The sequence below is a fragment of the Mangifera indica genome, chromosome 7, assembly GCF_011075055.1.
Source record: "Mangifera indica cultivar Alphonso chromosome 7, CATAS_Mindica_2.1, whole genome shotgun sequence".
NCBI lineage: Eukaryota > Viridiplantae > Streptophyta > Magnoliopsida > Sapindales > Anacardiaceae > Mangifera > Mangifera indica.
Window position 1 is genome coordinate 20,409,408 of NC_058143.1, and position 26,366 is coordinate 20,435,773.

Below are 26,366 nucleotides of genomic sequence, written 5' to 3' on the forward strand. Positions count from 1 at the left end.
TTTCTTTTCTCTTTATGTTATGATAACTTGTTAATTTTTTTTTTTCTCTTTATCCATTCAAAATTATAATTCAAATTTTAAATTAACCCTTACCTAAGTTCAATAATTTAACTATATTTTAATTCAAATAACATACAAAAGGAGGAGAGGAGAGGAGACCAAATTCTCCAAATACCTAAAAAAGGAATGGCGAAATTTCCGGGTTCTCTAACACAAAAAGTCAAATCATATTATCTAAGTTACCACACTTGCATGGAATCTTGCTATCTTGCGCTTCTCTTCTCTTGCCCATCTCATTTTGGCGCAGCTTAGCCGGCTTTAAAAACCTGTCATTCGTCAATTTCAATGTACTTTTTCTTTTCTTTACCAGTGCTAATGAAACTTATTTAGAACAAGAAAAATAATAAGCTTGAGTTGAAACAGTCAGATTTTATTGTAACAACTCTTGCACCATCAACATCAATCAAGTAAAGGTACGATTTTTCACTTTTATTCTTTCTTTGATCATGTTTTTTCGAAGTGGGTGTCTTTATTTTGTGGTTTTAATTAATGGGTTGTGTTTTTTTTTTTATTTTTTTATGATTTCATTATATATGGTTGCAGACAAATTTCTGAATGAAATTAAACATGGTTGGTGTTTATGACAGAAAATTTTGAAACTTCAGTGATCATTTGTTGTATTGATATTGGATTCATTTACTGGTATGACTATTTAGTTGATCATACAAATATTTATCACAAGATGCGGTGGAGTGTTGAGTTATACTGCTTTGCAATCCAAATGAAAGCTGAACCACCATGTGCATATAATATATGGTCCTTTATTAATCAAATGAAGAACTTGATAAAACACATGATACCAACAGAAGTTTTTGAATTGGATGATTCAAGCATCATGATCTTGCAATCTAGAGAGTGCTTGATTTAATTATTATGAGACTTAACTTTTTGCATTATGAACACAAAGTTGTAGAATTGATTTCTTTTTGACACTTGTCTTTGTTGTTTTGGAAATTTGTTTTGAGTGTCCGGAACTTGGAGGATTGAACAAATGTCTCTCTTACTTGATAGCACATATTTGAAATCTCTGTTACTGTTATTTGGTGTAATTATGTTTTAAGGATTCATTGCTCTAACCATGCAAGCTAAAAACAATCTCTTACTTCTGCAGGCCTTACTTTATTGGGGAGAAAGAATCATGAGCTGCTTTGGATGTTGTGCAGAAGATAATATTCATAAAATTTCTGAAAATGGACCATTTGCACCAAATAACTCAGCAAGTAATATGAAGTGCATATTCTCGTTTCTTATATATCTCCTCGTTGTTCCATCTGTTATGGCTTTATTTTCATTATTATGAATGTAATCTGATGCTTTTCATTTAGGTAATACTGGAGGTTATCATGTAAAAGAAGCTGTACCAAAGGAAACACAGGCAGTAAAGATTCAACCTATAGCTGTCCCAGCAATTCCAATAGATGAACTCAAGGATAAAACAGATAATTTTAGTACAGACTCATTAATTGGGGAGGGCTCATACGGAAGAGTGTATTTTGGTGTTCTGAGAAGTGGGCAGTCTGCAGCTATCAAGAAGTTAGATTCTAGTAAGCAACCAGACCAAGAATTTCTAGCACAGGTTTGGCTTTTTATTATGCATTATCTACAATTCTTTTAATGTGTTGCAATAAAAAAATTTTGTCAGATTTGATAGTTCATGCATAATTTATAGGTTTCCATGGTGTCAAGACTTAAACAAGAAAATGTTGTTGAGCTTGTTGGTTATTGCATTGATGGCCCTCTCCGTGTCCTTGTCTATGAGCATGCTTCTAAAGGATCTCTTCATGACATTCTTCATGGTAAGTGGTGTCATATCATTTCTAAGTTTTTCAACTCTTAGCCACCGATTCCAATATAGAACATTTTGTGGATTGACTTTATGAATCGTGTAAGGTCTAGCTGAGGGGTGATCATTTAGACGTGGGAATCCTGGTAATTCTTTGCATATCATAATTGGTTTAAGTTTAAAGCTTGGTAATTGATTGTTGTGGAAGCCTGGTGCTTTCAAACTAATTCGACAGATGAGTAGAGGAATGATATACAATTTCCAAAATAAAAAAAGCATCCTCAATCTTCCTATGCTAATGATTTTCCGTGAAAGTCTGCTTCAATACTGCCCTGACAATGTTTTACTTTTCTCATATCACAGTTCACAGACATTATTGCTTCTCCTTTCCAATGTTGTTTTCTATTTGCACCACCTGTTTTTCTTCTTATTGACTGGAAAACTTATCATCGGCACACTTGTGTACGATAACAGTAACATGATGTTTTCAGAGACCATGTAAAATGAGCAGATTAAAAAACCTATAAAATATTCTATGACAAAAACTTCATTTATGTATAAAATATTTTCTAATTGGTGGATATAGGAAAGAAAGGAGTAAAAGGAGCAGAGCCAGGTCCCGTTTTGTCATGGGCACAAAGAGTTAAAATTGCTGTTGGGGCAGCAAGAGGACTTGAATATTTACATGAAAAGGCAGAGCCCCGTATCGTCCATCGTAATATCAAGTCAAGCAATGTGTTACTTTTTGACGATGATGTTGCTAAGATTTCTGATTTCGATTTGTCAAATCAAGCACCCGATATGGCAGCACGTCTGCATTCCACACGTGTTCTTGGGACCTTTGGTTACCATGCTCCAGAGTAAGCTCTTTTTAATTGTTCAAAATATGCGCTTTTCTGCTTTCTGCATCTGTGTATGATAAAAATGACTGCTTCAAATTTATATTATATTATGTGTCAATGTTCTAGTCATAAATTAGATAAATAAAGGCAAGATGAGGGTTGCATTATTTATGCTTCATATTGAATAAAAATTGCGGATGGATCAAAGAACCAAAAGATTTTGATGAATAAGAAATAATGTACCAACAGATAAGGTGGGGAAAGAAGAAAATTTAATGTTTACTATGTAACACTCACCGACAAACGTTATGGGCTGGCAGCCTAAACACGGGACTGTGATGCATTTTATTCATTGGGGTACTATCAACAATAAGATTTAGTGAACTACTGTGCATGCTTGAAACCTTGGTTTGAAAAATTATGTGTCTTTTTGTTGCTTTTTCTGAAGCACCAACAAATACTTGTGACCTTAATATTTGATTTTGGATGGCAGATATGCAATGACAGGACAGATGAGTGCAAAGAGTGATGTTTATAGCTTTGGTGTAGTCCTGCTGGAACTCTTAACTGGGCGGAAGCCTGTTGATCATACTCTGCCACGTGGACAGCAGAGCCTTGTGACATGGGTATGAACTTCATCTTAGTTCTTTTCTACCAGTAACTTGTTTTGGAACACACATTTTTTCCTAGTTTGTTATTCTCTATACTGATAGATCACTACTTCATATGTGTAAGCTTCATTCAAGCTCATACTTATGCAATTCTGGATTGTTTTAGGCAACTCCAAAACTCAGTGAAGATAAGGTGAAGCAATGCGTTGATGCTAAGTTAAATGGAGAGTATCCTCCTAAGGCAGTTGCAAAGGTACTGAAGATGTTTGCTTTGACTGAATAAAATACATCAAATTAGTGTCATTCTGATATTTATTTCTTTGCAAACTTTAGTTTATTATTGTAACTGCATATGGCTTACATATTGCATCCTTAATTTTCCCTAGATGTCAAGTATTGAACAATATGGATGCACTTTATAGCAGGAACTAGTTCTACAGTTTGGTGATTACTTATTTGAGTCAGATATTTGCATTTACCTTTCTAATCTGTACTTGTACACACTGAAACAGATGGCTGCAGTTGCTGCTTTGTGTTTGCAATATGAAGCTGATTTTAGGCCAAATATGAGTATCGTTGTCAAAGCTCTCCAGCCTCTGCTCAACACTCGTTCTGGTCCTCCCCAGTGAAACATCACAGATGTGAATCAATCCCAAAACTATTTTATTCATATAATTGAGATTTGTTTTGTAAATGGATGCTTTACATAATAGTCGGTGTAATTTTGATATCTTTGTTCAAGAGTCTCAAGTTTGCTGGAATTTCTTTGTATTTAACAATGAATTTTTTTCCATAACCTCAATTATGCAAGTAGTAGGACAGTTCTTTTCCCCTGAGTTCTGCTAAGAGATTCTACATTTATTACTGGAATTTTGAGTTAATTCAAGTTTCAAAGTATTTGCATTCCGTTATAAAAAATGGATTATAAACCTGCAAAATTCCTCAAATTATCAAGGGTAAAACTGAGACTTGGGGGTCTTCTGATCTAGACATGGAACTACAAGAAAATATGATAATATTTGCTTGAAACCAACAACCAAACGACAATCAAGGGGAAACAGAGATAAACAACTACTCAAAGGTTCTGCCACGCAAAAAATAAAAATTTGAATTTTTAGTTTTTTTTTCCTGTTCTGCCAATGGTGGCATCCAGAAATATTCACCCTAAAAATAAGTACTTACAACCCAAAAGATTCTATAATTTTCAAAATATAATATAAAAAAAATATATATAAAATTAAGGAAAAGCCCCACAAAAGACCTGTACAATGTAATCACTAACGGACTAACCATATAGGATTCTTTGGATCCCCATCGTTTCCTGCCCTTAATCTCAACTGTCCGGCTGGCTGTCCGGAGACTTTGTTAAAGTCAAAAGAATATAAGATACACCCTTGTGCTTACATCTGAATTCTATAAATGACTTTGTCAAAGTCTATGTCTGCTGGTTCCTTGTGGTATTCAACCTTGCTTGTGGATTTTCTTTCCTTTCAGCATCAGAACTCTCCTGTTGAAACTCGGCCTCTGTAGCCCCTGCTTGATTCCTTCGGCGTCTTCGATCCTAAATATTGTATATCAAGATAAATTCCCCTCTAAAGAATGTTCCAATCCTAAATGAATAAATGTCAAAAATTGCATGTCTTATGGTCAAGCAGTTGGTGATGGTGTTCGGTCACCAATTTTTTTTGGTTTTAAGTTAAAGCTACTTTCCATGTGTCATTAATTTAATATTCTAGTGAAGTTAGGTATTATTTTCTAAAGAAGAAAATAAACAGATTCAAACCTCTCGTGGAAGAGGGTATTCCTCTGATTCAAGCATCCGAACCACTTGACTCATCTTTGGTCTTTTGTCAGAATCTGGATCAACACATCTCAAAGCAGTCAAAAGAGCCCGTTTAAGAGCACTTGTTGATGGTCTAGTCTCAAGATTTGGGTCTACCACGTCTTCTGAGCGCCTGAGCTGAACCATCATTTTGAGCCACTCAACCATATTAACCTAAAAAAGCCACGAAAGGTATCATATCAAGGCTGTGGAGGATGCTATTTCCTTCCATATTATAACATGAAGTTTGATTGATGACAAAATTAAACTTAGTAGTCTGAAAGAAAGCTGGATAATGATGGTCTGCACAATTTTTTGTCATTGCAATTACAGAATTTAAATATGATCAGACAAGTACCAGTAACCATGCCCCACCAGCAAGTGTAGTTCAAAAAAGAGAAGTTCGTAGCATACCTCAGGCTGCGGACGGCCATAATCCACTGGATACCTTCCAGTAATTGATTCTAAGAGCACAACACCAAAGCTATAAACATCACTCTTCTCATTTAGAAGGCCAGAATTGGCATATTCAGGAGCAACATAACTGAAAATTTATTAAAGAAGCAAAGGGGACAAAAAAGTATTATTTCCAAACTGAGGACATTGAGTTTCTTCAAAAATATAATCAATCAAGTTTAGGTAAAGAGGCAATATTAAATAATATGGAGCACTATTAGAGTCGTAGGACACCAAGTGTATAGATGGAATAATAAAAAACCTCACCCAAAAGTTCCCATAACTCTAGTTGTAACATGACTTTTTCCAGCACCCAATAGTTTGGCTAGACCAAAATCAGATATCTTAGCATCAAAGTTGTCATCAATCAATATGTTGCTTGATTTTATGTCTCTATGTACTACCTTTGGCTCAATGGCTTCATGGAGATAAGCCAGCCTGCAACATGAAATGATTTGAGACAAATAAGACATATTCATAATACAGATACAACCATGATGAAGTAATGACAAAAATGTACATGAATGGGACTTACGCCTTAGCGGTACCAAGAAGAATTTTCATGCGAGCCTTCCAAGTCAGATATCCACGATCATGCATATCTCCACAGAGCCATTGCTCTAGATTGCCATTGTTGACATACTCATATACCAATAACCTGAAATTTTTATGCACAAATTAGAGAGCATATCAACAAAAGGCCAAGAATAACTCACACTCTTTCTTTATTAAACCATATTAACAAAAACTAATGATGTCACTGTCAACAGTGTGCCATTCCATCCTCTGATTCGGCAGTAGACAAGGACAACTAAGGGAAGGAAAACTACTTTAAGTTCCCCAATAAAAGAGAGAACATAAAAGGATGAAGTACCTGTGTGTTCCTTCGATACAATACCCCAGAAGTCGAACTAAGTTTTTATGCCGCACATGCCCTATAGCCTCAACTTCCACTCTAAAATCCATATCAGCTTGTCCTCTATAAGCAAACCAATTTAATTTTAAAAAAAAAAAAAAACCCACAAGCAATATATAGTGTAATGGAATAAATAAAGATTAAATATTGAATAGGCACTGAAAGTCATATGAAATTTACGGATTGTTGAGGAGCTTCTTCACTGCAACAGGAGTCCCATTAATCAGAGTACCATGATAAACAACTCCATATCCCCCATCACCAATAATATGATCTTGGGCAAACCGGTTGGTTGCAAATTGTAGGTCTCTCAAGGTGAACCAATGACCCCAGCCCAGTTGTGAAAATTCAGGCAGACCAGACAGAGGTGAAGGGGCAGTCAAAGGATGTGAAGATGGCCGGTAGACAGATACCTGCCCAGTGCCTCCTTCCTCAGCCAGCTGAGACCCTGCTACAGTTTTCTCTAAAATATTAAAGGAGCCTGATTGGACACTCTCATCTCCATTTTCTTCTTGTGGTACCAATACCTTCTCAGATTCCCTGTCATTAACTTTATCAATGAGGGTGGGGAAACTATCATTGTTTGATGAAACTTGATCGACTCTTATGTCTTTTATTTCCTCTGAATCAACTGGAAATTGTCTCACAGGGAGCATGTCAATAGCCTTTCTGGATTTCTTTCGAAAAGTAAGCCATAGCGATAACCCAAGGATGATCACAAAAGTCACCGCCAGAACAATCACAATTAGTACCCACAACTGCATACCAACATAAGTCTTTGATAGAGTTTTGTTAAGATCAGATGCCATCTCTGCAAATGCCAAGTTCCCCTGCTATAAAGAAAGCAAAACATAAGCAGCAGCCCTGATATGAAACGACATTGTATGGCTAAGTTATGTGAAATTCAAGGATGGTAACTTCAGATTTGGGATTTTAAGCTTAACAGTTTGCAGTTCCTGTTAAGGGACACAAACCTATATGAATGCCCAAGAAGCTTCACACAAAACCCACATCCAGAACAGGATTACATGACATACTATTTTATTTAAACCATACAAGAATCAGCGATAAAAGAAAAGGGCAGGGTGAAATGAAGGACTTTAGGAAAGTTGCCAAAACAAGTGTGGAGAGAAAACAAAGCACAATAATAATAAGAAAATGCAAACCTAGAACCACATCTAACTTCCAAAAAACCAAAGGGAAGATGCTAAAGAAAGCACAAAATTCGCCGTTAATCAACTCCACCGACTACCAGACTTTTATAAAATAATTTTAAAAAAATCATAATCAAAAGATAAAGCATGTTATATTTCTAATACCAATACAACCGACACATACATTTCACATATCATTTTGACACGATCAAGCAAACAACCAATAAAGATCAAAACTTTCACTGTTAATGCCCCCAATAACACTCAAAAGCAAATCCAACAAACGCAAAACAAAACCCAAACCTGATTGGTTGTGTCACTTCCTTCACCAAAGTTCACTCTTCCTTCTCCAAAATGAACCAAAATCAAACCCTAGCAATATTTAAGAGAGAAAAACAAAACCCCATTTGAAATAAACCTCATTCACACACACCCAAATCACACACATTGTCAAAGCCTCTGTTTTGAAGGGTGTTCCATTGTGGGTATTTTATTTCATTCACAAAAGGGTAAGAAGATATGGAGTTGTCAGTGTTAGGTAATGAATGAGCAAGCAAAATGCTTCACATATTATATAGATCAGTGAAACACAAGCATTAGAAAATTTGAAGCTTTCTCAGCTGTTTCTTTCTTGAATTTGAAAGTGACAAATAATCAGAAACTAGACAACAGTATTTAAATTAAATTAATTAAAATTTTTTATTATTTTATTAAAAATATTAACTTTTTTCAGTCAAACACTAATTATATCAAAAGATTATGATTACAACGAGGAACCACCGTGATCAGTGCAAAAATTAAAAGGTCAAAATGAACAGACTGGACGGTCCTTAACCCAAAATCATGTCCTCATTATCAACACTTTGAAAATTTTTTCATTAAGTCTGGTTAATTTTCAATTTCTTGTGTTGTTAGAAGGTCATATTAATGATTAGTCAAAGAAACAGATTGCTCACCACACGCCATAACATGTTTCGATACATCAAAAAAATGTAGAAAGAACCGTAAACGTTCACACCATAAGAAGAACGTACGTGTGTTAATAGAAGTTAGGTTGATTTTAAGATCCGTAAATCAGGTTCAGATTCTAACTAAGTTTTGAGCTTTGAAAATTTCTTAAGTATGGAAAATAATGTATAAATGTATGCCTTGTTTTGTGGGAGGATGATTGGAATGTGGATTTGGCTGTAATTTTCTTTGTGGGGTTGAATGAAGATGGAAGAAAGAAGGAGAAGAATCTAAAAGAGTCCTCAGTCCCCACAATGTACATACAGAGTTTGCAGGGCTGTTCTGCAATTATGTCAGATCTTTCCAAAGTGACCTTTTATTAATAGTAATAAAAGTAAAATGGCAGCAAGTGAAGTAAGAAAGAATTTCCGAGTAAAAAGGAATTGATTCATGGTTGGTACGAATGAATAATGAAATGGCTAACATTCAAAAGGAATGAAAATGAAATCAACCACACCACCTCAAAGTTTTGGATTGGCTATAAGTAGGCAAGCTCATAAGTAGAAATCATTTAGTCTTGAAACAGACAAAATCTCTTATCATGTGTTTGTTTCTGTTGTTATCATTCACTAAGGACATCAAACCAGCTACAGTCCAATTCACTGTGAAGATATAGTCCATTTTGCATCCAATCCATCATAGTTTTGTTTTTGGATTTTAGAACCTAAAACACAGTATTTTGACAGCTTAAGATCTCAAAGATCTCTCATGATTTGATGGTGCGCCAATTTCTTAAATCACTAAATGGTGGTGCTCCTGTATTACTTTGCAGACAAAATATTATCTTGTGCAATGTCTACATGTGTGAAAATTCCAAAGAAGAAAATGGGATATGAAACTTTATGTTTTTCCATGGCAATGAATGTATGATTGGAGTAGAAGAGAGGAGGTGAAATGGGTGTATGTACATGTTGTGATGTGAGGTAAGGTTGCTTCACATTTCAAACTTCTGAATTGGTCAGATTCAGGAGCTGCATTATAGATGAAGACACCTCCACCATCATTTCTCATTATTATTATTACCAATCATTTCTATTTTAATAACTTGTATTGTATGTATGGATAAAATATTTGTAAGTTTTATTCATTATGTCCTGGAAACATGATGGCCATCACTACCATGACTTGAGGGTTTCTTTTCTTTTCTTTTCATATTTTTGAAAATTCTGAAATCTCCAATCATATTAATTTTAAAAAATTGAAAAAAATAAAAAATAAACTTCAGTCATATAAGTAATGATAGAAGGGTTCAAATCCTAAACCAGTCTTCTAAATAATCTATTGCAGTTTTGTGACCATAAGGTTACAATAAATGGGAAAAAAAATTGTCAAGGTTATAAGTATCCATAAAAGGGTCCAACTGTAAAAATGTCTTCTCAAAAATTCATTAGGGCTTTGTGACCATAAGGTTATAAGAATATGCAATTTTTTGTTGTTGTTGTCAAGTTAATATTTTAATTGTGTTGATGGTGAGTTTGTCCTTAATAATCACGTGCTTTATTGTTGGGTAATCGCTTTCTACTCACTTCATTTACATGGGAAAAAGAACTTTTATACATGTCCCTACCATAAGGCAATTTCTACAAGAAGATTGAACATCAACTTTATGATTTAGTTACATATGTATTTACAGATAGATGTTAACAATTGATGTGTTATTATTTGATTGGATAATATAATTATTTACTTATTTTTTAATTCAAATTTATACTATCATATGATAGATGCGTCAACCTATTAATATATATTAGTATTCATTCTTTAGTACATGAAATTTACTCTTTAATTATTAACTTCAAATTCAATAATAGTTCTTCATATCCCAATCAACAAAATCAAACCCACCTCTTTGATATTCAAATACTACAATTTTTCTTGTTTTTTTTTACTTAAATTAGTATCACATTATGAATGATGTGTATTTTCTTTCACTTGAATCAATAGTGATGAGTTGTGAAGAGACCAACAAACAATGCATGTAACATCTCTAAGTAAATCTAGGTGTATAAGAGGATCTCACATCATTTGATAATGATAAAAAAATATTGATTAAATAGTCTATAAACTTCTAAATTATCATACGCCTTTTGAGTTACGCAAAATCATAACAAACTTTGAGTTCGAAACAAACAATATTTTAACAGAACGTCGTGTTATTGAATTAACTGATCAAGATGTCACAATGAATACACTAAAAAGAAGCATTGTTACATTATAATGTATAGTTTTGAAAGAGACAATAAAACATGCTTAAAATTTATTATTCCTTAATACATTTGGTTACAATGATTTTAAAAGATATTATTCAGAAAATAACAAAACAATGGCATGCAATCTCTTATTATATCATTAGTTATGCAAGAGTCAACTTCATGAAACATTGGATTGTACACACACGTACATCAATGGATAAATTTTATATATATATATATATATATATATATATATAAGAAGACAGACAGTCTCATTGAGGTTCCTCACCTGCCTGCACCCAGAGGCCGGAAAATGGGGTTTAGAATTTGAATAAATAAATAGTATACAAACTGCCTTGCCTCCAAATCAAAGGCATACAATTTGATTGGATTTTATGCTACCAACATTGATTTTCTCCTAATATTATTTTTTAATCATTCAACAGGAGACTTCCATGTTAGCTTAATCTGTAGTTAAGTATAATAATCTCTTGTTATAAAGATATGGTTGGATTTTATTAGAGTGATTAAAGCTCAAACTAAATGAGTTGAGTTCAAATCAAAGATTGAACTTGTTTTCATAAAATTGATCAATTTCTAATTAATCTAAACATTGGAGTTTAGGTTGGTTTAAATCAAATACAAAGTAAAATTATTTTTAAACTAAATTTAAGTCTTAGTATGTTGTCTTTAAAGAGTTGTTTGATGAACAAAGAAGAGGGTTTCATGTATAAGAGGGTATGAGTTCAAATCCCTTCCAACGGTAATTCAATATTAAATTCTTGACTCCATCAAAGGAGGTAATTCTAATCCTCTTTGTTTGGACCGAAATTAGAGTTTTTTTTTCTCTGTGCAAGGCTTTATTTGGTATTAATAAATTGAGTTGAGATATTTGCATTAATTTATTTATTGCCTATCTAATAACACATAACATCACATCTCCATTGATTGTTCGTCTTCCAATTAGGGTCCTTATTTTTTAGACCTTACAAACTAATCCATTAGTTAGTGGGGGTAAAAGCTTAATTATTATTGTTATTATAAGTTATATAAACAAACGTGTCACATTTATGATCACTTTAATGAATTGATATTCAATGAATAGATCATTGTATTTGTGTAATTAATACTTTTACATCAATTTTTAAGAGATACTGGATAAAAAAATAATTATATATAAATATTAAATTTTGGTTGGTGGGTGGGTCGGTAGATCTATCAAAAAATCCACACAAAGTATAAATACCCCATAAGGCTATTACTCCTGTCCCAGGCCCTAGGGATAAGACAGCGCGGCATAACCTGCGACATAATGGGCCACGCCCAATAAGAAACAGCCCAGCGCGATTCCCTCGTATATACATTCAATCACCACCGTCTGATTTGCATCACACGGCAGCGCCACTGCAGTTCCACAGATTAAAAGCAACACAAAAGCAGTTTCCGAGTCTAAGCCTGGGCCCATCAAAATAAAAAATCCAGACTTTGGTGGATTTTATTTTATACGTGTGTAGTGTACTAGTATAATTAATTACTACTAGTAATATAGATAGCTCACATCACATGGTGTCTTTTGCACGGCTTTCGCTTCATTACTTCCCTTCTTCTTCCCTCTGAAACTGAAAGCTCTAAACTTTACCAGCTCATTTATTGCCTTTCACTGTCAATGGCTTCTGAGATTTTAAGCTTTGACCACTTTTTCTGCCTTTTTTCAGTGTTTTTATTGCTTGTTGGTCAGTTAGGTTTCTGTTTGGATCTACGAGTTTAGAGATTCAAAGAGTATTCAATTCATTTCGAAGGTGATTTTTTTTTTTTGGCAGTTTTGATACATATCAGATCACTGTTTGCCTGTGATTTAGATCAAGATTGGTTTATATGGGTCCTTTTTCTGGAGTTGATACTATGTTTCGGAACGTTAATTGTTGAATAATGGTTGACCCAAAATGCAGATTTGTGTGTTCCGAAGAAAGTGTGCACGGCTTGTGTCTTTAGTTTAGTTTAGTTTCGTTGCTTGCATTGTTGTGGTTTTAATAATTTTGACTGTTTCATCAGGATGTGATCAGGTCAAGTTGTGTGATGATTTGTGGTTTATTTGGCAGGTGATTGGCTAGGATTTGTGTATATTGCGAGTTAGCATTGGTTGTGGAGATGAATTTTTCTGCTGAGTTTCCATAGTTTTTATGAAAACCAACTTGCTGTAGAGACCAATTATTAAGAAAGAGGTTCATAGAGAGAGAGAGTTATTTTTCTCTCTCCCTTCTGGCGCAAGAAAAAGCAGGCAAAATGATAAACAGGCCTCTCATTTTAACGTATTTGTACTTGTTGATCTACGTCTTGCTTTCATCAGGAGTTATATTGTACAACAAGGTAATGCTTAATTCCCACAGAGCTTTAACTTGGTATTACGAATGTACCGTGTCCCTTATTTTTTCTCATATGGATCTTGAAAAGAACAATGTTGTATATGTGTATGTATTAGGCTTTTGCAATATATTCCTTTTGTTGCTTTCATTCGTCAAGATGGATGACATTTTTCTGGGAAATAGAAAGGTTTATATATCTATCTTTAAACAATTTTGTCAAGGATTGGTTGGCCACTTACTGCTGTTGGTTTGGAATTTTCGTGGTCCAAGACCTTGTATGTAAATTTGGATTCTAAGTCTTTATTTCTTGCTCTATATACCCTTATTTATTCCGAGTGATTTCTTTTCCTGTATGATGGTCTGTATGGTGAAGCTGAAACTTATTATTTCGCACTTTTCATTTCAAGTGAAGTACTTGTTGAAGTATGACTATATAAATTTTATTGCAGTGGGTTCTTTCTCCAAAATACTTCAATTTTCCGTTACCTATAACACTTACCATGATTCATATGGGATTCTCTGGACTTGTAGCATTCTTCCTTGTTCGTGTATTTAAGGTAAGGCTTTCAAAATTCTTTTATAATGCTTTTTCTCCTTTATATTATTTCTCTCCTTTGAAGATTCCTTTTCCCATCATTATTAATGCCATATTAGTTTTACGTATACCAAGAAGTATCTGTAATTATTCACGAATTATTGGCTGTCAGATTCTTCTCATATCTTATAACTAATGTGCTATTATTTGGCATATGAAATTTGTAACATGTGTGCCTGAAGAAGAGCATGGTGACAAAATCTCATTGTCAAATCTCGTTGGCATTTTTGTTGCTTTTGCTGTTAAAAAATTTTGCCTTCTGCATTAGCTAAAGAGGACATTTAATGTATATTTTATATCATTTTTCTTTAGCTTGGTTCATGATTAAGAATGAAATTATCTTGTAAAGTTGAACGACTTGAACTGGTGTACTCTTTTCTTTAAAGTTATTACGCTTGGATTGTGATTGGTTGTCACTCATTTTCAACAGGGTTGCACATGTTTGTCAACAAATACTGCATCACTGTTTTGCTTTTGCACATTTCTTCATGTTTCTTTGTCTGACTTATTGTGCTTATGCTTACTTGCTCTCTACAAAATTGCAGGTTGTTTCTCCTGTTAAAATGAAATTTGAAATGTAAGTGATGCAATTTGCTTTCTCAAAATTCTTATGACTTCCATTCTTTAGTTTTCTTATTTTTATCTCCTTCGATATTGTTCTTAATATGGCAGATATGCAACATGTGTGATACCGATCAGTGCCTTCTTTGCATCAAGTCTTTGGTAAGCACTTAAATTGGGAAAAGCCAGATTTATCTTTTGATGTATGCCATTTTTATATGAAGCTTGTCAGTTTAACTAACTTATTATTTCGCTGTGTTCAATTTCATAGGTGTTTCCCCTCATTGTACAAGTTAAATTATAACCTTGCTTCTTTGTGGTTGTGATTGTGTTTGATCCATATGCCTTGCATGTGAATCAGCATATTAAGTTTAAAAGTATAGTTGGCTCTTTATCAATCTTTTGGATTTTTACTAGTTACTTAACCGCAACAATTCTCAATTGTGTATATGGTTACTTTTTCTGGCAAAAGTTTCTGTTTACCATTTTAAGTCATTGCTGTTACAGGTTTGGTAACACTGCTTACTTGCACATTTCAGTTGCCTTCATCCAGATGCTCAAAGCTCTAAGTATGTGGAATCAAACATTCACTTATTGTCCATTTTCATGTTATTGGCTCTTTACTGCTGATAAATGTATACTTATAATTGAACTTGCATATTGCAGTGCCAGTGGCAACATTTATCATGGCTGTTTTCTGTGGTACTGATAAACCAAGGTTGGATGTGTTCTTGAACATGGTGCTGGTCAGTGTTGGAGTCGTCATTTCCTCTTATGGGGAAATTCATTTTAATATAGTTGGAACACTTTACCAGGTCACTGGCATCTTTGCAGAAGCTCTTAGGCTGGTGTTAACTCAAGTCCTCTTACAAAAGAAGGGCTTGACTCTAAATCCTATTACCAGCTTATATTACATAGCTCCATGCAGGTAATGTTCTTTTCTTTTTATCCTTTTTAAAACATTTTATTTGCATAACATATTAGGGGTGAACTAGACAAGATATGGTGATCATTCAAATTTAACTACATGATTGGCTTCCATTGCTGGTATCATTGCATGTAATAATGATAAGCTATGCCATAAGAATGTGAGAGTTTGCTATCATCTGATTCCTCTGTGTTACCAGATGAGATCTCAGACTTGTTTTAGTCCAATTATTTTTTTTAGTTCATTGCTGAAATATAGATATTGAATTTGTTAGGGTAAGAATTGAAAGTTATGTAAAACTTGAGCTTATCTCAACTTAATTTCTTGCTTTTGCAGTTTTGTATTTCTTTTTGTGCCTTGGTACTTACTGGAGCAGCCTGTGATGGAAGTTTCACAGATTCAGTTCAATTTCTGGATCTTCTTCTCCAATGCTCTTTGTGCTTTGGCTTTGAACTTCTCCATATTCCTAGTGATTGGTAGAACGGGAGCAGTTACCATAAGGGTTGCTGGTGTTCTAAAAGACTGGATACTGATAGCACTTTCAACTGTTATATTTCCAGAATCCATGATAACCGGACTAAACATAATTGGCTATGCAATTGGTACTTCTCATTTTCTGTAAATGGAAGTTTTAGATGACAACAACATTTTTATATCTTTCCTTTCCATAGATGACTCTTATTAAGTAACGACTTGTTTTCATGCAGCATTATGCGGTGTTGTCATTTACAACTACATAAAGGTTAAGGATACCCGTGCTTCACAACAGCCTCCTGAGAGTCTTCCAGAGAGAATAGTAAAGGTTGATATTCTCAATGATGATGATCGACTTGATTATCGTCTCTCTTTCCACCCTCCTCTGTAAAACCAATGTCTTTCTCTGAATCAAGGAGCATGGTCAGAGACGATTTCATGCCATTTATTCATTATCTTTCTTCTAATTTTTATACATAAACTGTGCAGGATTGGAAGTTGGAGAAGAAGTCATCTGATATGTTCAATCTGAATAACAATGATGATAACAATGGAGGGAATAATTCTGCAGCAGAATCCAATTTGGATGAAGAAGCACCTCTAATTGCAGCATCAAGGTTATCACATGTCGGTCGCACACAGGTTAGCAACCATGCTGCATGATGTGTGAGCCAAGTATATAGATCTGATGTTAGAGATTTAACATGAGCCAAAATTTGAGTACATTTGAGGAAAGATATATTTGTTCTTAGTGAATGAATCTTCACATTATAGGTGAAGGAGCATTTTATGGTAATTACACGGTTATATAGCGTGAGCCAGCGCCCACGATATTTTTAGGCTGGGGTAAGAAATGGTAGCTTAGAACCCATAATTGGGTGAATGAGCTCACAAATACAGTCAAGACTACTGATTTTGAAACTCTTTTTTGGAGCAAGAATTTAAATCAAGTAATTGACAGGGATGTCTAGTTGTCAGACAAGTGTTAAAAATCTGTTGGCTATCGTATTCATTGATATTTTGTCCGTCAATTTCCATGAAAGCTGTTATGGAATCTTTTTCTCTTTCTTTTTTTTCCTTTCTATGATAAATCCCAGCTTCTTCAATTGTCATTCATAAAAAATGAAAAAAAAAAAAAAAAAGCATCCAACTGCCATCAGATCGAAAAAAAAAAAACAGAAAAAACTTAAATTTCACAGCAGAGTATTGTATTGAAGTCAAGAGAAAGTAACACCGCATAGCATTCAAAACAATGCAAAAACCGCTCGCGTTTGATTTACAAAGAGAGAATATCACAAACAAGATATGCACAAATATAAAAAGTTGAACAGATGTGAAAAGACAAGCATACACCCACAATGATCGCCGGACGTTTGCTGTCTTTCCTGCCATCCACATGAATGCAAATCATAAAATCCGGTGGGGAAAACTTCTTCCTAATATAAAATAATGAATCTACTCAAAATGTTTCCGAGCTCTTAAGAGATAACAGCCTCCTCGCTGGAGCTGGAGGTGCCAATCCAGGAATGTCCCTGATGTCCTTGTTTTTGGGGTTGACAATCTGAAAATTTAAAATCATATTATGAGTAATGTAAGGACCATAAATATTTACAGCTAAATATTTTCACATGTATATTTTAGGGTGTAGGTCCTGGTAGAACTTCATGAAATTTGAAGGCTAAATAGAAGCACTATCTCAAATAATTTGAGGTGACCCACAAAAGGTCGCACAATTGATATCTGACTTGGTATTTCAGAATAAAACTCCAGGGAATACCTTCACAATAATGATGGCTATTACACCACAGACGATAAGAAATAGGAATAGCATTATGCATTTATCGGTGGCTACCTGCAGGGGAAGAAAGAGAGGTTTAGTTTATTAAAACAGTATGTTATGTGCAGAAAAGAAGTTAAGAGGGCCACCAATAAACTATACGTAAAAGAAGTCAGGACTTTGTAGGCTACAAATCAACTAACCTGCCTTCCGATCTCCTTCACTAGCTGGGAGGCCTTCTTGATTGAGAACTGAATTGTATCCAGCTCATTAACTATACGGCCCATTTGTTCAGTCTGCACTTTGCATCAGCATATACAAAGCATGTAAGCTCATGAGCAGAAACTACTAAGATGACAATAACAATACTTACTTGGCCCTTTAAGGTCGTCGCAGTTTGGGTTCCCACTTGAATTGTTTGTTCAACAACCTAGAGGTCAATTCCCAAGTCAGGATGACAGAATTAAAAAATTACACATACACGTCCATTAGTTGTTTACCATTTTAGAACGTTCAATAGCCTGATCAGTCTCATCCATTGTCTTCGTCCCAGCAGTGACTAGCTCTTGATTTGACATGGCTATAAGGTCAAAAACATGAATAAGGAAATGTGACTAATCTTGTCTTCTAACACATACATAAAACGAGCTTCCAAAAACATGTGATATCATATATGTATGCGAATTTTTGGGTAAAATATTTTTTGTATATTATTCTACTTTAATCTTGAAATGGGCAACTTACACTAACATGTTAATATAACATAAGAACATAAACCTTCCTTTTGGCAGTAATGAAGATATATGTTTACAATTTTGGTAAATGGATTGAACAATTTCCACATGTCAAATACACAGTCATGACTAATTAATTTTCAAATCAATTCCTTTGTGAGCCTATTGCAGTTCACATGAGTAAATATGATTTTACTACTAAAACATTCCAAGTGGCCATTAGGTCAACTTGTATGTTGTAATGTAACAACATTAAAATACAAAATTGTTTATCATCATATGTCATTAGCACTTTATATCCAAGTATATTGTATAAAGCAAACTTACTTGATGCCATTTGAACATTGTCATCGGCTGTAGGTTCACTAACTCCTGCCCCCATGTCAAAGAGTTCAACCCTCTTATTACCAAGGCTATTCATATACCTGCAAACATACCAAAGCCCAAATAAACGCTTAAAATCTATTTAATCACATAGGATCATTGCTAAGATATCTCATCAAACAGCTTTCTCACTTGGCCAAGAATTAAAAGGTTTCTTCAAGTTTTCATCCTTAATTGTTTATGGGACTATTCTTAAAATAAGAAAATTCATCATCCTCCTATACAAATATTTTCCAAAATAATACCCCAAACTAAATTTCTTTTATCTAGATTGGTTCAATTTTTTTTTCCAACTGCTGCACAGTTTTAGTTTAATACTTGGAAACCCATCCATGCTTGTCCGATTTCAGTTTTCTTCATTAAAGGATACCCTAAAAACCTCACCAAATGCCAAGAATAGGCAAAGGGCATATGTACGGAGCTGTCACTAAAATTTATAGGCTGGACTCCACTATAAATTTAAGGGTCAAATTCTGACTTAAAACACCACTTGTCCAATAAATTTATAAACGAACCACCACTACTAGTCCTTGTATCTATAAAATAACCACCAGAATTGCAAACTCCAGAAATACAAGCTCCAAGCCCATGATCCATGGAGAAGACAGCAAACCGGTGAAACTTACGTTTTTCTTAGAGCCACATAGGAATTCAACTCTTTGATCTGCAACAGTGAAAAAAAAGATGATATATATCTAATTTAAGACTTGGCCAAAACATACAAGCTCTGTTAAGTGATTAAAAACCTGATCTGACATTTTAAATTTTGGTTTTGCATAAAAAATATCAATGAAAACCAATAAAAAGTTGGAACTCAAGAAAAATGGTTAACGGAATCCCACCAAACCGCATAATAATTCACTTCAATGTTATGTATGAAAGTCTTTGTTGTGCATCTTTTTACATTCACACCATGAGGAGGAAAGAGCAAGGGTTTAAGGAACTGACCATAGATTGCTTCTCATCGTTGAGACGTTTATTGACTTCAGGAGGATTTTGGGCTTCTTCATCTTTAATTTCACGATCCATCTCTTTAATTAATCTGAAACATTTCACAAAATATAGGACAATATGATGGATACATAATAAAAAAGCACTAGAAGAAGAAATCTTAATAAAAATAATGCATGCTACATCATTTCATTTTCAAATATTTATTTTTCATATATAACAAATCATTTACAGAATATGAGTCAAACATGGCTGTGATGTTCCTTACTTGTTCATATTAAAGCCTTCTAAATCACTCTCCATTCCTTTAAGTCTGATGGAATATGGATGTATCAAACTAACTGTTACATCTGTCCAATTTTCTACCCAACTCTCTGATCAACAACTGAGTTTCAAGACAAAATATTCAATATTTCCTGAAGTGAAACTTATGATGATTCTTTTGACATAGAATAGGTTGATATGTCCACAATCAGTTATTTTTTTAACTTCTACTTTTACTTGGGTTCCATTTTGTTGTTGACATAGATATACAATGAAATAAAGAAAGTAATTCAAGTTAGGAGAATGAAATACACTAAGATGTAAAAATTATAATAGTAGCAAACCTTTTACACTCTCTCATCCTCCCAGTAAGTTCTTCCAGCTGTTTGCTTTGTCTGTTTGAATCTTTGATATTATCCAGTCTCTTGAAGCCATTTCTGAACTCAAAAGATTTTTTTATAAAACACAAACATAGAGTAATTACACAGCAAAAAAATTTTAAAAAGTAATTAAAAATGGAAAATTGTATAACAGAACACTGTCACAATTAGCCAGCCTCCTTCCCAGCAAAATTGCAAAGTCTTAACATTTACAGAACCAAAACATGAAGAAACCACAATCTGATACAACAAAGTAGATTTTAATTCTCAACTTCAAAGGAAACTAAATGAATCCCAAACACTTCTCCACATTAAATTCCCACATTAAAAATCGTATCTATACCATGTTCATGAAACAACCATCACCAAATTTATAGCAATTTGAAAACCTTACCTCTCAAAGAGCCATTACTTATGCACCGTTCACAATTATACTTAGGCACTCTCATAAGTGTTTCAAAAGATAATCAAGTAAGAGAATTTCATATTGCAATCAAACTAAAAATATAAACCCTAATTTTAAACTAAATTTTAACTCTTTGATTGTAACACTTCACCTAACTAAACTCATAAACTGAAAAATATGATATTAGTCGGTTCATAAGATATCAATTCCACGGAATCTTCAATCCCCTAGCCATAAATTTCCACTCTATGACGCATAATTTACAATTGAAGTAAACATATACAACCCAATTATTCAAAAATTTTTATTTTTTAAAAGTCAGAATGAAAGCGAGGAGAACTCACGCGAGAGCTCGGAAATTATCACGAATTTCGCCGTGGATCTGCTCCAACTGAGGGCTCATTTGCAAGTCGGAAGCCATATTAGGCCGGAAAATAAATCGAAAACCCAGCAATAAAATCAGCAGCACATTCAAATTCGAATCCCTCCGATCTCCAAAATGTTTAGCTGACCGAACTGCTGTTTATATAGAGAAATAAAACAGGGAATTTTGGTAATGAAAAGAAGAGAGAATTTTAGGAAATATGAAAAAAAAATAATAAAGAAAAGGTTGCTCGTATGTATCGTATGCGTGCTGCAATGCAGAGAAGAGAGAGAGAGAGAGAGAAAGGAGTCTGGTAAGGTAAGAGACTTGATATTATTTATTAAATAAATATTATTTTTTTAATTACGGAATTTGGTAGTAAGGAGAAAAGGGTATGATTGGGGGGAGCAGTTATCTAGCCGTTGTTTGTTGTTGCCTGGTGGGATTAAAAATTTAATATTTTAATTTTAACATGATGTGGCGTATGGGTATGGTATGGTATGGTATGGTATAAAAAACGCGAGTTATTGAACTGAATAGGTAAAGCTCTCAGAGCATTGATTGATTAGATGATGATGATGATGATGATGATGGTCATTTTAGCATTATATATTAAAAAATAAATGATTTTATTTGCTATTTAAATTTGATATTCCTGGAAGATTCTATTCTATGAGGAGAAAATGAAGATGGGAATGTGGTGTCATAGTGATGACACCTAACCAACAGCTTCTTCCTTCCATTGACAGACAGACAGACAGACAGACATGCACACTCTTTTCACACATAACAAAGCCATCCAAAATTTTCAAGCTTTCATCTTGAATTTCTTACTCACAATCACAAAACAAATTTCTGTATGTTTTTAGTGGAAGCAAAATTATAATATCACCAAGAGGAAGCGAAGTATGTTTTTAGACCCAAATCAGGATTGATTGGATCAATAATACTAGTCTCTATGACTATGTTGATGCTGATATGACAGGATTACAATTTTTTATGTGTTTTATTCATTTCATTTGACATCGTCATCATCATCATCATCTTGTTAATTCAACCTTAATTTGTGCTGTTCTCAGTTAGTTTTGGCTTCACATGGGGGCTTATGGGCTCATTGGCCTTGTTTAGTACTTTGTCATTTGACCCAAATAAAGCAACTCATGATGCCCAACCCAAGCTTTAGATTATTAGAATTAGAAAGAATACTAGTGTCTCCAACCCTTTTTTGTGGCCAAGAACTGCCATGGATTCCTGGCCACAATTCTGTTTCTACCCCTACTTTATTGGGTCGGGTCCTTTTCACCATCCATGGCTAGGAGAAAGCACCCACGTCAACACCCTTTATCATTCAACCGAACCAAGCTTCCAACTTCAAAAACCATTTGAAACTAAAGTCATTCTCAACTACACTTTTCTTTTGGAGCGGACTAAATCTTTAACCACTAATGTTACACATCAGGCTGGAATAGAGTTCGAATTTATCCAAACTGTTTAAGTGACCCAAAGTTTGATTTGATTCAAATTAAATATAAAATAAAATTATTTAAATCCCTGTTGATATTAAATAAAAAATTAATTTAAATCCAATCTAATTGAGATTCTAACTTTTATATCTTAAATTATGTGATAATTTATGTGTTAATTCCATTTTAGATTATGAGATGTTGACATATAAGTAATTCTATACAAAGTTAGAATTCTAACTTTATATCTGGCTGCCACGTCTACATTTTATAATTCTTATCCAGAAAATTGTTGAGGGAATCAACATAAGTATGAAATATATGTTCATGGCCATGGTTCCAAGGTTACCGTCTTATAAAATTACAAAAATATCCCTTTAATGTACTCAAATATAAAAATATTACTCTCCTCTCCATCATAGTAATTTGTTGGGCGCTTAATTGCATTACAACGACATTTCAATTGTCTATTATTGTCTTTTTGTCTTATCTATTAACAACGTACTGTCATTTCCATTAAAGTCTTTTGGACGACATGTCGTTTCGTGTCTCTATGCCCCTCTCAGTTCCACGAACGGTAAAACCAAAAAACATTTAAAAAAAAAAAACAAAAGAGGCAAAATTAAAAAAAATTCCAGGGCCGGCACGGGAGTCCCGAAGTAACGGTCACGTCCTACACGTACCGTATTTCCTTACCTATCACATCCTTATCCAATCAATCCTCACCAAGCACGTGCCTCCCCACACCACCACCTCCGGTTAAAATCTAACCCAAGTTAGCAACGTAAAATGAAAACTTACAAACTAACAGAAACGAAAATTTTAAATCAAATTTCAATTCGTTAAGGGGAAAAGACGGAGACGGCGGCAGCTTTGAGAGAGCAATGGCTGCCAAGAAGCTATACGAGTCGTTTTCAAAGAGTTTGATGGAGGAGGTTCATCGATGGGGATGCATGAAGCAGACAGGTGTCAGCCTGAGGTACATGATGGAGTTTGGTTCGAAACCTACTGAGAAGAATCTCTTAATCTCTGCTCAGTTTCTTCACAAGGAGCTTTCTATCAGAATCGCTAGACGTGCTATTGAACTCGAAAGCCTTCCTTATGGCTTATCTGAAAAACCTGCCATTTTGAAGGTCATTTCTTTTTGTAGATTTTTCTGAATTATGATTATTTTAGTACACTGCTTGACCATACCATAAGAAAAAAGGATCAAGAAGAAGGTTGACCAGAATATATTTATATATAAATCTGCCTTGCATGTGCAACTTTGAGTTATTAATTGTTTGACCGTACAAAAAGAAGATTTTGAGTCAAAGTTATAGTTTTTATCTATTTTTGTTTAGTACGTACTTGATGAAGTTAAATTCTGAGGATTTTTTTGTATTGATGTTTGATTATGTTATGTTTATGTAGGTTAGAGATTGGTATTTGGATTCGTTTCGGGACATGAGGTCCTTTCCAGAGATAAAGGATTCGAGTGATGAGGGGGAATTTACGCAGATGATAAAGGCCATCAAGGTGAGGCACAATAATGTGGTACCCATGATGGCATTGGGAGTTCAACAGTTGAAGAAAGGGATGGATCCCAAGATTGTTTATGATGGTCTTGATGAGATTCATCAGTTTCTGGATCGATTTTACTTGTCAAGAATTGGGATTCGTATGCTTATTGGTTAGTTGTTGTTTTTAAGTTGTTATTATTATTATTTTTGGTTCTTGTTGAGAGGTGGATCTGACTATATTGTGTTTTCAATTTGGGTGAAACTCAGGGCAGCATGTGGAGTTGCACAATCCAAATCCCCCTCCACATTGTATTGGTTATATACACACAAAAATGTCTCCGGTGGAGGTTGCAAGGAATGCCAGTGAGGATGCACGTTGTATTTGTTGTCGGGAGTATGGTAGTGCTCCTGATGTTAATATATATGGTGATCCCAGTTTTACATTCCCGTAAGTTTGTTCCTTTTCACTTGGTTTACTTTTTTCCATTTTAATCCCATTTGAATTTCTGCTTTTGCTTTCTTTTGCTTTCCACTTTTACATGCTGTCAGTGATGACTTATGATTTAAAGTTTTGTTTAGTTTTTTTATATGTTTTATTTGATTTTATAACAGGTATGTTCCCTCGCACTTGCAACTTATGGTATTTGAGTTGGTTAAGAACTCATTGCGTGCTGTTCAAGAATGTTATATGGACTCAGATAAAGTTGCACCTCCTGTTCGAATAATAGTTGCTGACGGATTAGAGGATGTTACTATTAAGGTTTTCTTTTGTACCCTATATCTTTACTTTGTCCTTTGTCTGTCCGTAAAAGTTTTATGATCTGTATACGTATCTATGTAAATTTCTTTTCTGTGTCCTTCCTTTGTGATTTCATGTTGAATTTTGGTGTGCTCATGTATATGTTGCATTATTTTGTACAACAAATGAAATGCTTAACAAGTTTGTTTGACTGACACTATAGGTCTCTGATGAGGGGGGTGGCATTCCAAGGAGTGGTCTTCCCAAGATATTCACATATCTTTATAGCACTGCAAAAAACCCATTGGATGAAAATTTGGAAACTGATTCAACTGATGCTATAACGATGGCCGGATATGGATATGGGCTTCCAATAAGCCGCCTGTATGCACGGTATTTTGGTGGAGATCTGCAGATTATCTCCATGGAAGGATATGGTGAGTTGAATACTTTTCCTCGTTATGTTGCATTGAAAAACAACTTCCATGAATGAATTCCTATATTTTCACTGGATGAGGCCTTAGATTTTCAAAAATCAACAGGATAAGGCACTTGGTTGATATTGTGATCTGGCTGGGTTAGAGTTCAATCTTTGACTTTCTGCTTACTTGCCAGGCAGTGGAAGGTTGAGTGAAAGGAAAATCGAAAAATTGGAAATTTGCAGCTGATAAGTTGTTGGCTGTTAATTTAGCCAAAGAATTTGCTATGCTAGAGCTTCTTCATGATGCAAAGCATTTAATTAACTGCAATGTTGGTTAAGATTGTTTATCATTAGCCCATTGTGGGGGCTTCTTCTTCCCTTTCTCAAGTACTCGAAATATGAAGTATTCATAATCAAAATACTGCGCTCAAGAATCATTATAGTAGTGAATGCTCATATCTTTTCAATGCCTATGTGTTTCGTTTAGTGTTCATGTTCATTTTGCCAATTGGGTTCTTGCTTCATGGTTTTTGATATTTTCTCACTTGTGTAAAATTTGCTTTGTGAACACAGGGACAGATGCATATCTTCATTTGTCACGTTTGGGAGATTCTCAAGAGCCACTGCCATGAAATTAAATTAGGTGAGGAATTTTTTCAAAAAAATTGTTGATGAAAGTATAGGAGTAATGGTGTAAAGGGATCAATTGCTGTCAATTTTAATCTCAATAAATTGGCAGTTGTCCTGTATATTCTTGGTTCTTGAGCAACTTACCTATCTAGTTTTGCTGGGTATGGGGAGGAATCAAATTAGGTAGAAGAGGCAAGTGGAGATTCCTTTTCTAGGAAAAAGGGCTTTAGGCATATTGAGAGGATTCATATGTCAGGGAGGATTCTTTGGATTGCGGCTCTTTACATGTTTTTTAAACTAGCAAATGATCGTACCACATCAGTAATTATCTCTCGTCTCTGTAATTCAATTCAGTGCCCTCCAGAAATGTCAAAATTTTCCTGTTTAAAAGAGATTCAAGTCAATGCTTTCTTTGCTTTGCATGTTTTTGTGACTTTTTATCTTTCCATTTCCGGTTGGTCCATTTTGTTCTTTGACGCTTCCTGTAAATAAAAAGTGATGAGAATAACTTGTTCAATAAAAATGTATTGGCCTTGGATGATAACAGGAGAATAACTCTCTCTGTCTGTCTCACCTGTACTGACCA

General features: G+C 34.3%; 5 protein-coding genes across 8 annotated transcripts; 3 read left to right on the forward strand and 2 right to left on the reverse strand.

Annotated features, from left to right (window-relative positions):
• The first annotated feature begins 317 nt into the window (after positions 1-317).
• Positions 318-4,132, forward strand: LOC123221089 (pto-interacting protein 1). 2 transcript variants are annotated; one of them, XM_044643775.1, is made up of 8 exons: positions 318-473; positions 1,172-1,280; positions 1,386-1,636; positions 1,730-1,856; positions 2,430-2,703; positions 3,179-3,311; positions 3,463-3,549; positions 3,809-4,132. In XM_044643775.1, exons 2-8 carry the CDS (start codon positions 1,199-1,201, stop codon positions 3,923-3,925), a joined length of 1,071 nt encoding a protein of 356 aa, XP_044499710.1. In that variant the 5' UTR covers positions 318-473; positions 1,172-1,198; the 3' UTR covers positions 3,926-4,132. The 2 variants fall into 2 exon arrangements, with proteins under 2 accessions (XP_044499710.1, XP_044499709.1); XM_044643774.1 differs by lacking the exon at positions 318-473 and adding an exon at positions 601-630.
• Positions 4,133-4,378: 246 nt separating this feature from the next.
• Positions 4,379-8,278, reverse strand: LOC123221088 (probable receptor-like protein kinase At5g18500). 2 transcript variants are annotated; one of them, XM_044643771.1, is made up of 8 exons: positions 7,948-8,278; positions 6,671-7,320; positions 6,449-6,553; positions 6,110-6,232; positions 5,842-6,012; positions 5,533-5,662; positions 5,080-5,292; positions 4,379-4,857 (listed from the first exon to the last, which is right to left on the reverse strand). In XM_044643771.1, exons 2-8 carry the CDS (start codon positions 7,297-7,299, stop codon positions 4,732-4,734), a joined length of 1,497 nt encoding a protein of 498 aa, XP_044499706.1. In that variant the 5' UTR covers positions 7,300-7,320; positions 7,948-8,278; the 3' UTR covers positions 4,379-4,731. The 2 variants fall into 2 exon arrangements, with proteins under 2 accessions (XP_044499706.1, XP_044499707.1); XM_044643772.1 differs by having other exon boundaries at positions 6,671-7,323.
• A 4,107-nt stretch (positions 8,279-12,385) lies between these two features.
• LOC123220925 (probable sugar phosphate/phosphate translocator At3g17430) lies at positions 12,386-16,796 on the forward strand. The gene is made up of 10 exons (XM_044643533.1): positions 12,386-12,643; positions 12,944-13,211; positions 13,657-13,764; positions 14,348-14,379; positions 14,475-14,525; positions 14,871-14,932; positions 15,030-15,291; positions 15,628-15,893; positions 15,999-16,093; positions 16,255-16,796. The coding sequence occupies exons 2-10, from the start codon at positions 13,128-13,130 to the stop codon at positions 16,426-16,428; spliced, it is 1,134 nt and encodes a 377-aa protein (XP_044499468.1). The 5' UTR covers positions 12,386-12,643; positions 12,944-13,127; the 3' UTR covers positions 16,429-16,796.
• A 155-nt stretch (positions 16,797-16,951) lies between these two features.
• Positions 16,952-21,403, reverse strand: LOC123220926 (novel plant SNARE 13-like). Its single transcript, XM_044643534.1, has 10 exons — positions 21,006-21,403; positions 20,220-20,312; positions 19,609-19,702; positions 19,287-19,324; positions 18,604-18,701; positions 18,043-18,122; positions 17,916-17,972; positions 17,746-17,838; positions 17,543-17,617; positions 16,952-17,326 (listed from the first exon to the last, which is right to left on the reverse strand). The coding sequence occupies exons 1-10, from the start codon at positions 21,080-21,082 to the stop codon at positions 17,225-17,227; spliced, it is 807 nt and encodes a 268-aa protein (XP_044499469.1). The 5' UTR covers positions 21,083-21,403; the 3' UTR covers positions 16,952-17,224.
• Positions 21,404-23,277: 1,874 nt separating this feature from the next.
• Positions 23,278-26,202, forward strand: LOC123220745 (pyruvate dehydrogenase (acetyl-transferring) kinase, mitochondrial). 2 transcript variants are annotated; one of them, XM_044643316.1, is made up of 7 exons: positions 23,278-23,621; positions 23,902-24,160; positions 24,258-24,438; positions 24,603-24,750; positions 24,953-25,166; positions 25,724-25,793; positions 25,964-26,202. In XM_044643316.1, exons 1-6 carry the CDS (start codon positions 23,373-23,375, stop codon positions 25,780-25,782), a joined length of 1,110 nt encoding a protein of 369 aa, XP_044499251.1. In that variant the 5' UTR covers positions 23,278-23,372; the 3' UTR covers positions 25,783-25,793; positions 25,964-26,202. The 2 variants fall into 2 exon arrangements, with proteins under 2 accessions (XP_044499251.1, XP_044499250.1); XM_044643315.1 differs by having other exon boundaries at positions 25,724-26,202.
• Positions 26,203-26,366: the final 164 nt, after the last annotated feature.

Coding starts and splice junctions, on each gene's coding strand:
- LOC123220925 (XM_044643533.1), top strand. CDS start 13,128: ATGATAAACAGGCCTCTCATTTTAACGTATTTGTACTTGTTGATCTAC. Junction 14,380..14,474: donor GTTAAAATGAAATTTGAAAT/GTAAGTGATGCA, acceptor TTAATATGGCAG/ATATGCAACATGTGTGATAC. Junction 14,526..14,870: donor TTCTTTGCATCAAGTCTTTG/GTAAGCACTTAA, acceptor TTGCTGTTACAG/GTTTGGTAACACTGCTTACT.
- LOC123221089 (XM_044643774.1), top strand. Junction 1,281..1,385: donor TGCACCAAATAACTCAGCAA/GTAATATGAAGT, acceptor CTTTTCATTTAG/GTAATACTGGAGGTTATCAT. Junction 1,857..2,429: donor TCTTCATGACATTCTTCATG/GTAAGTGGTGTC, acceptor TGGTGGATATAG/GAAAGAAAGGAGTAAAAGGA.
- LOC123220926 (XM_044643534.1), bottom strand. CDS start 21,082: ATGGCTTCCGACTTGCAAATGAGCCCTCAGTTGGAGCAGATCCACGGC. Junction 19,703..20,219: donor AGGATGAGAGAGTGTAAAAG/GTTTGCTACTAT, acceptor GAAATGTTTCAG/ATTAATTAAAGAGATGGATC. Junction 17,839..17,915: donor CGACGACCTTAAAGGGCCAA/GTAAGTATTGTT, acceptor TGCAAAGTGCAG/ACTGAACAAATGGGCCGTAT.
- LOC123220745 (XM_044643315.1), top strand. CDS start 23,373: ATGGCTGCCAAGAAGCTATACGAGTCGTTTTCAAAGAGTTTGATGGAG. Junction 23,622..23,901: donor AAAAACCTGCCATTTTGAAG/GTCATTTCTTTT, acceptor ATGTTTATGTAG/GTTAGAGATTGGTATTTGGA. Junction 25,167..25,723: donor TATCTCCATGGAAGGATATG/GTGAGTTGAATA, acceptor TTGTGAACACAG/GGACAGATGCATATCTTCAT.
- LOC123221088 (XM_044643771.1), bottom strand. CDS start 7,299: ATGGCATCTGATCTTAACAAAACTCTATCAAAGACTTATGTTGGTATG. Junction 6,554..6,670: donor AAGAAGCTCCTCAACAATCC/GTAAATTTCATA, acceptor GTTTGCTTATAG/AGGACAAGCTGATATGGATT. Junction 5,293..5,532: donor ATGGCCGTCCGCAGCCTGAG/GTATGCTACGAA, acceptor TGGCTTTTTTAG/GTTAATATGGTTGAGTGGCT.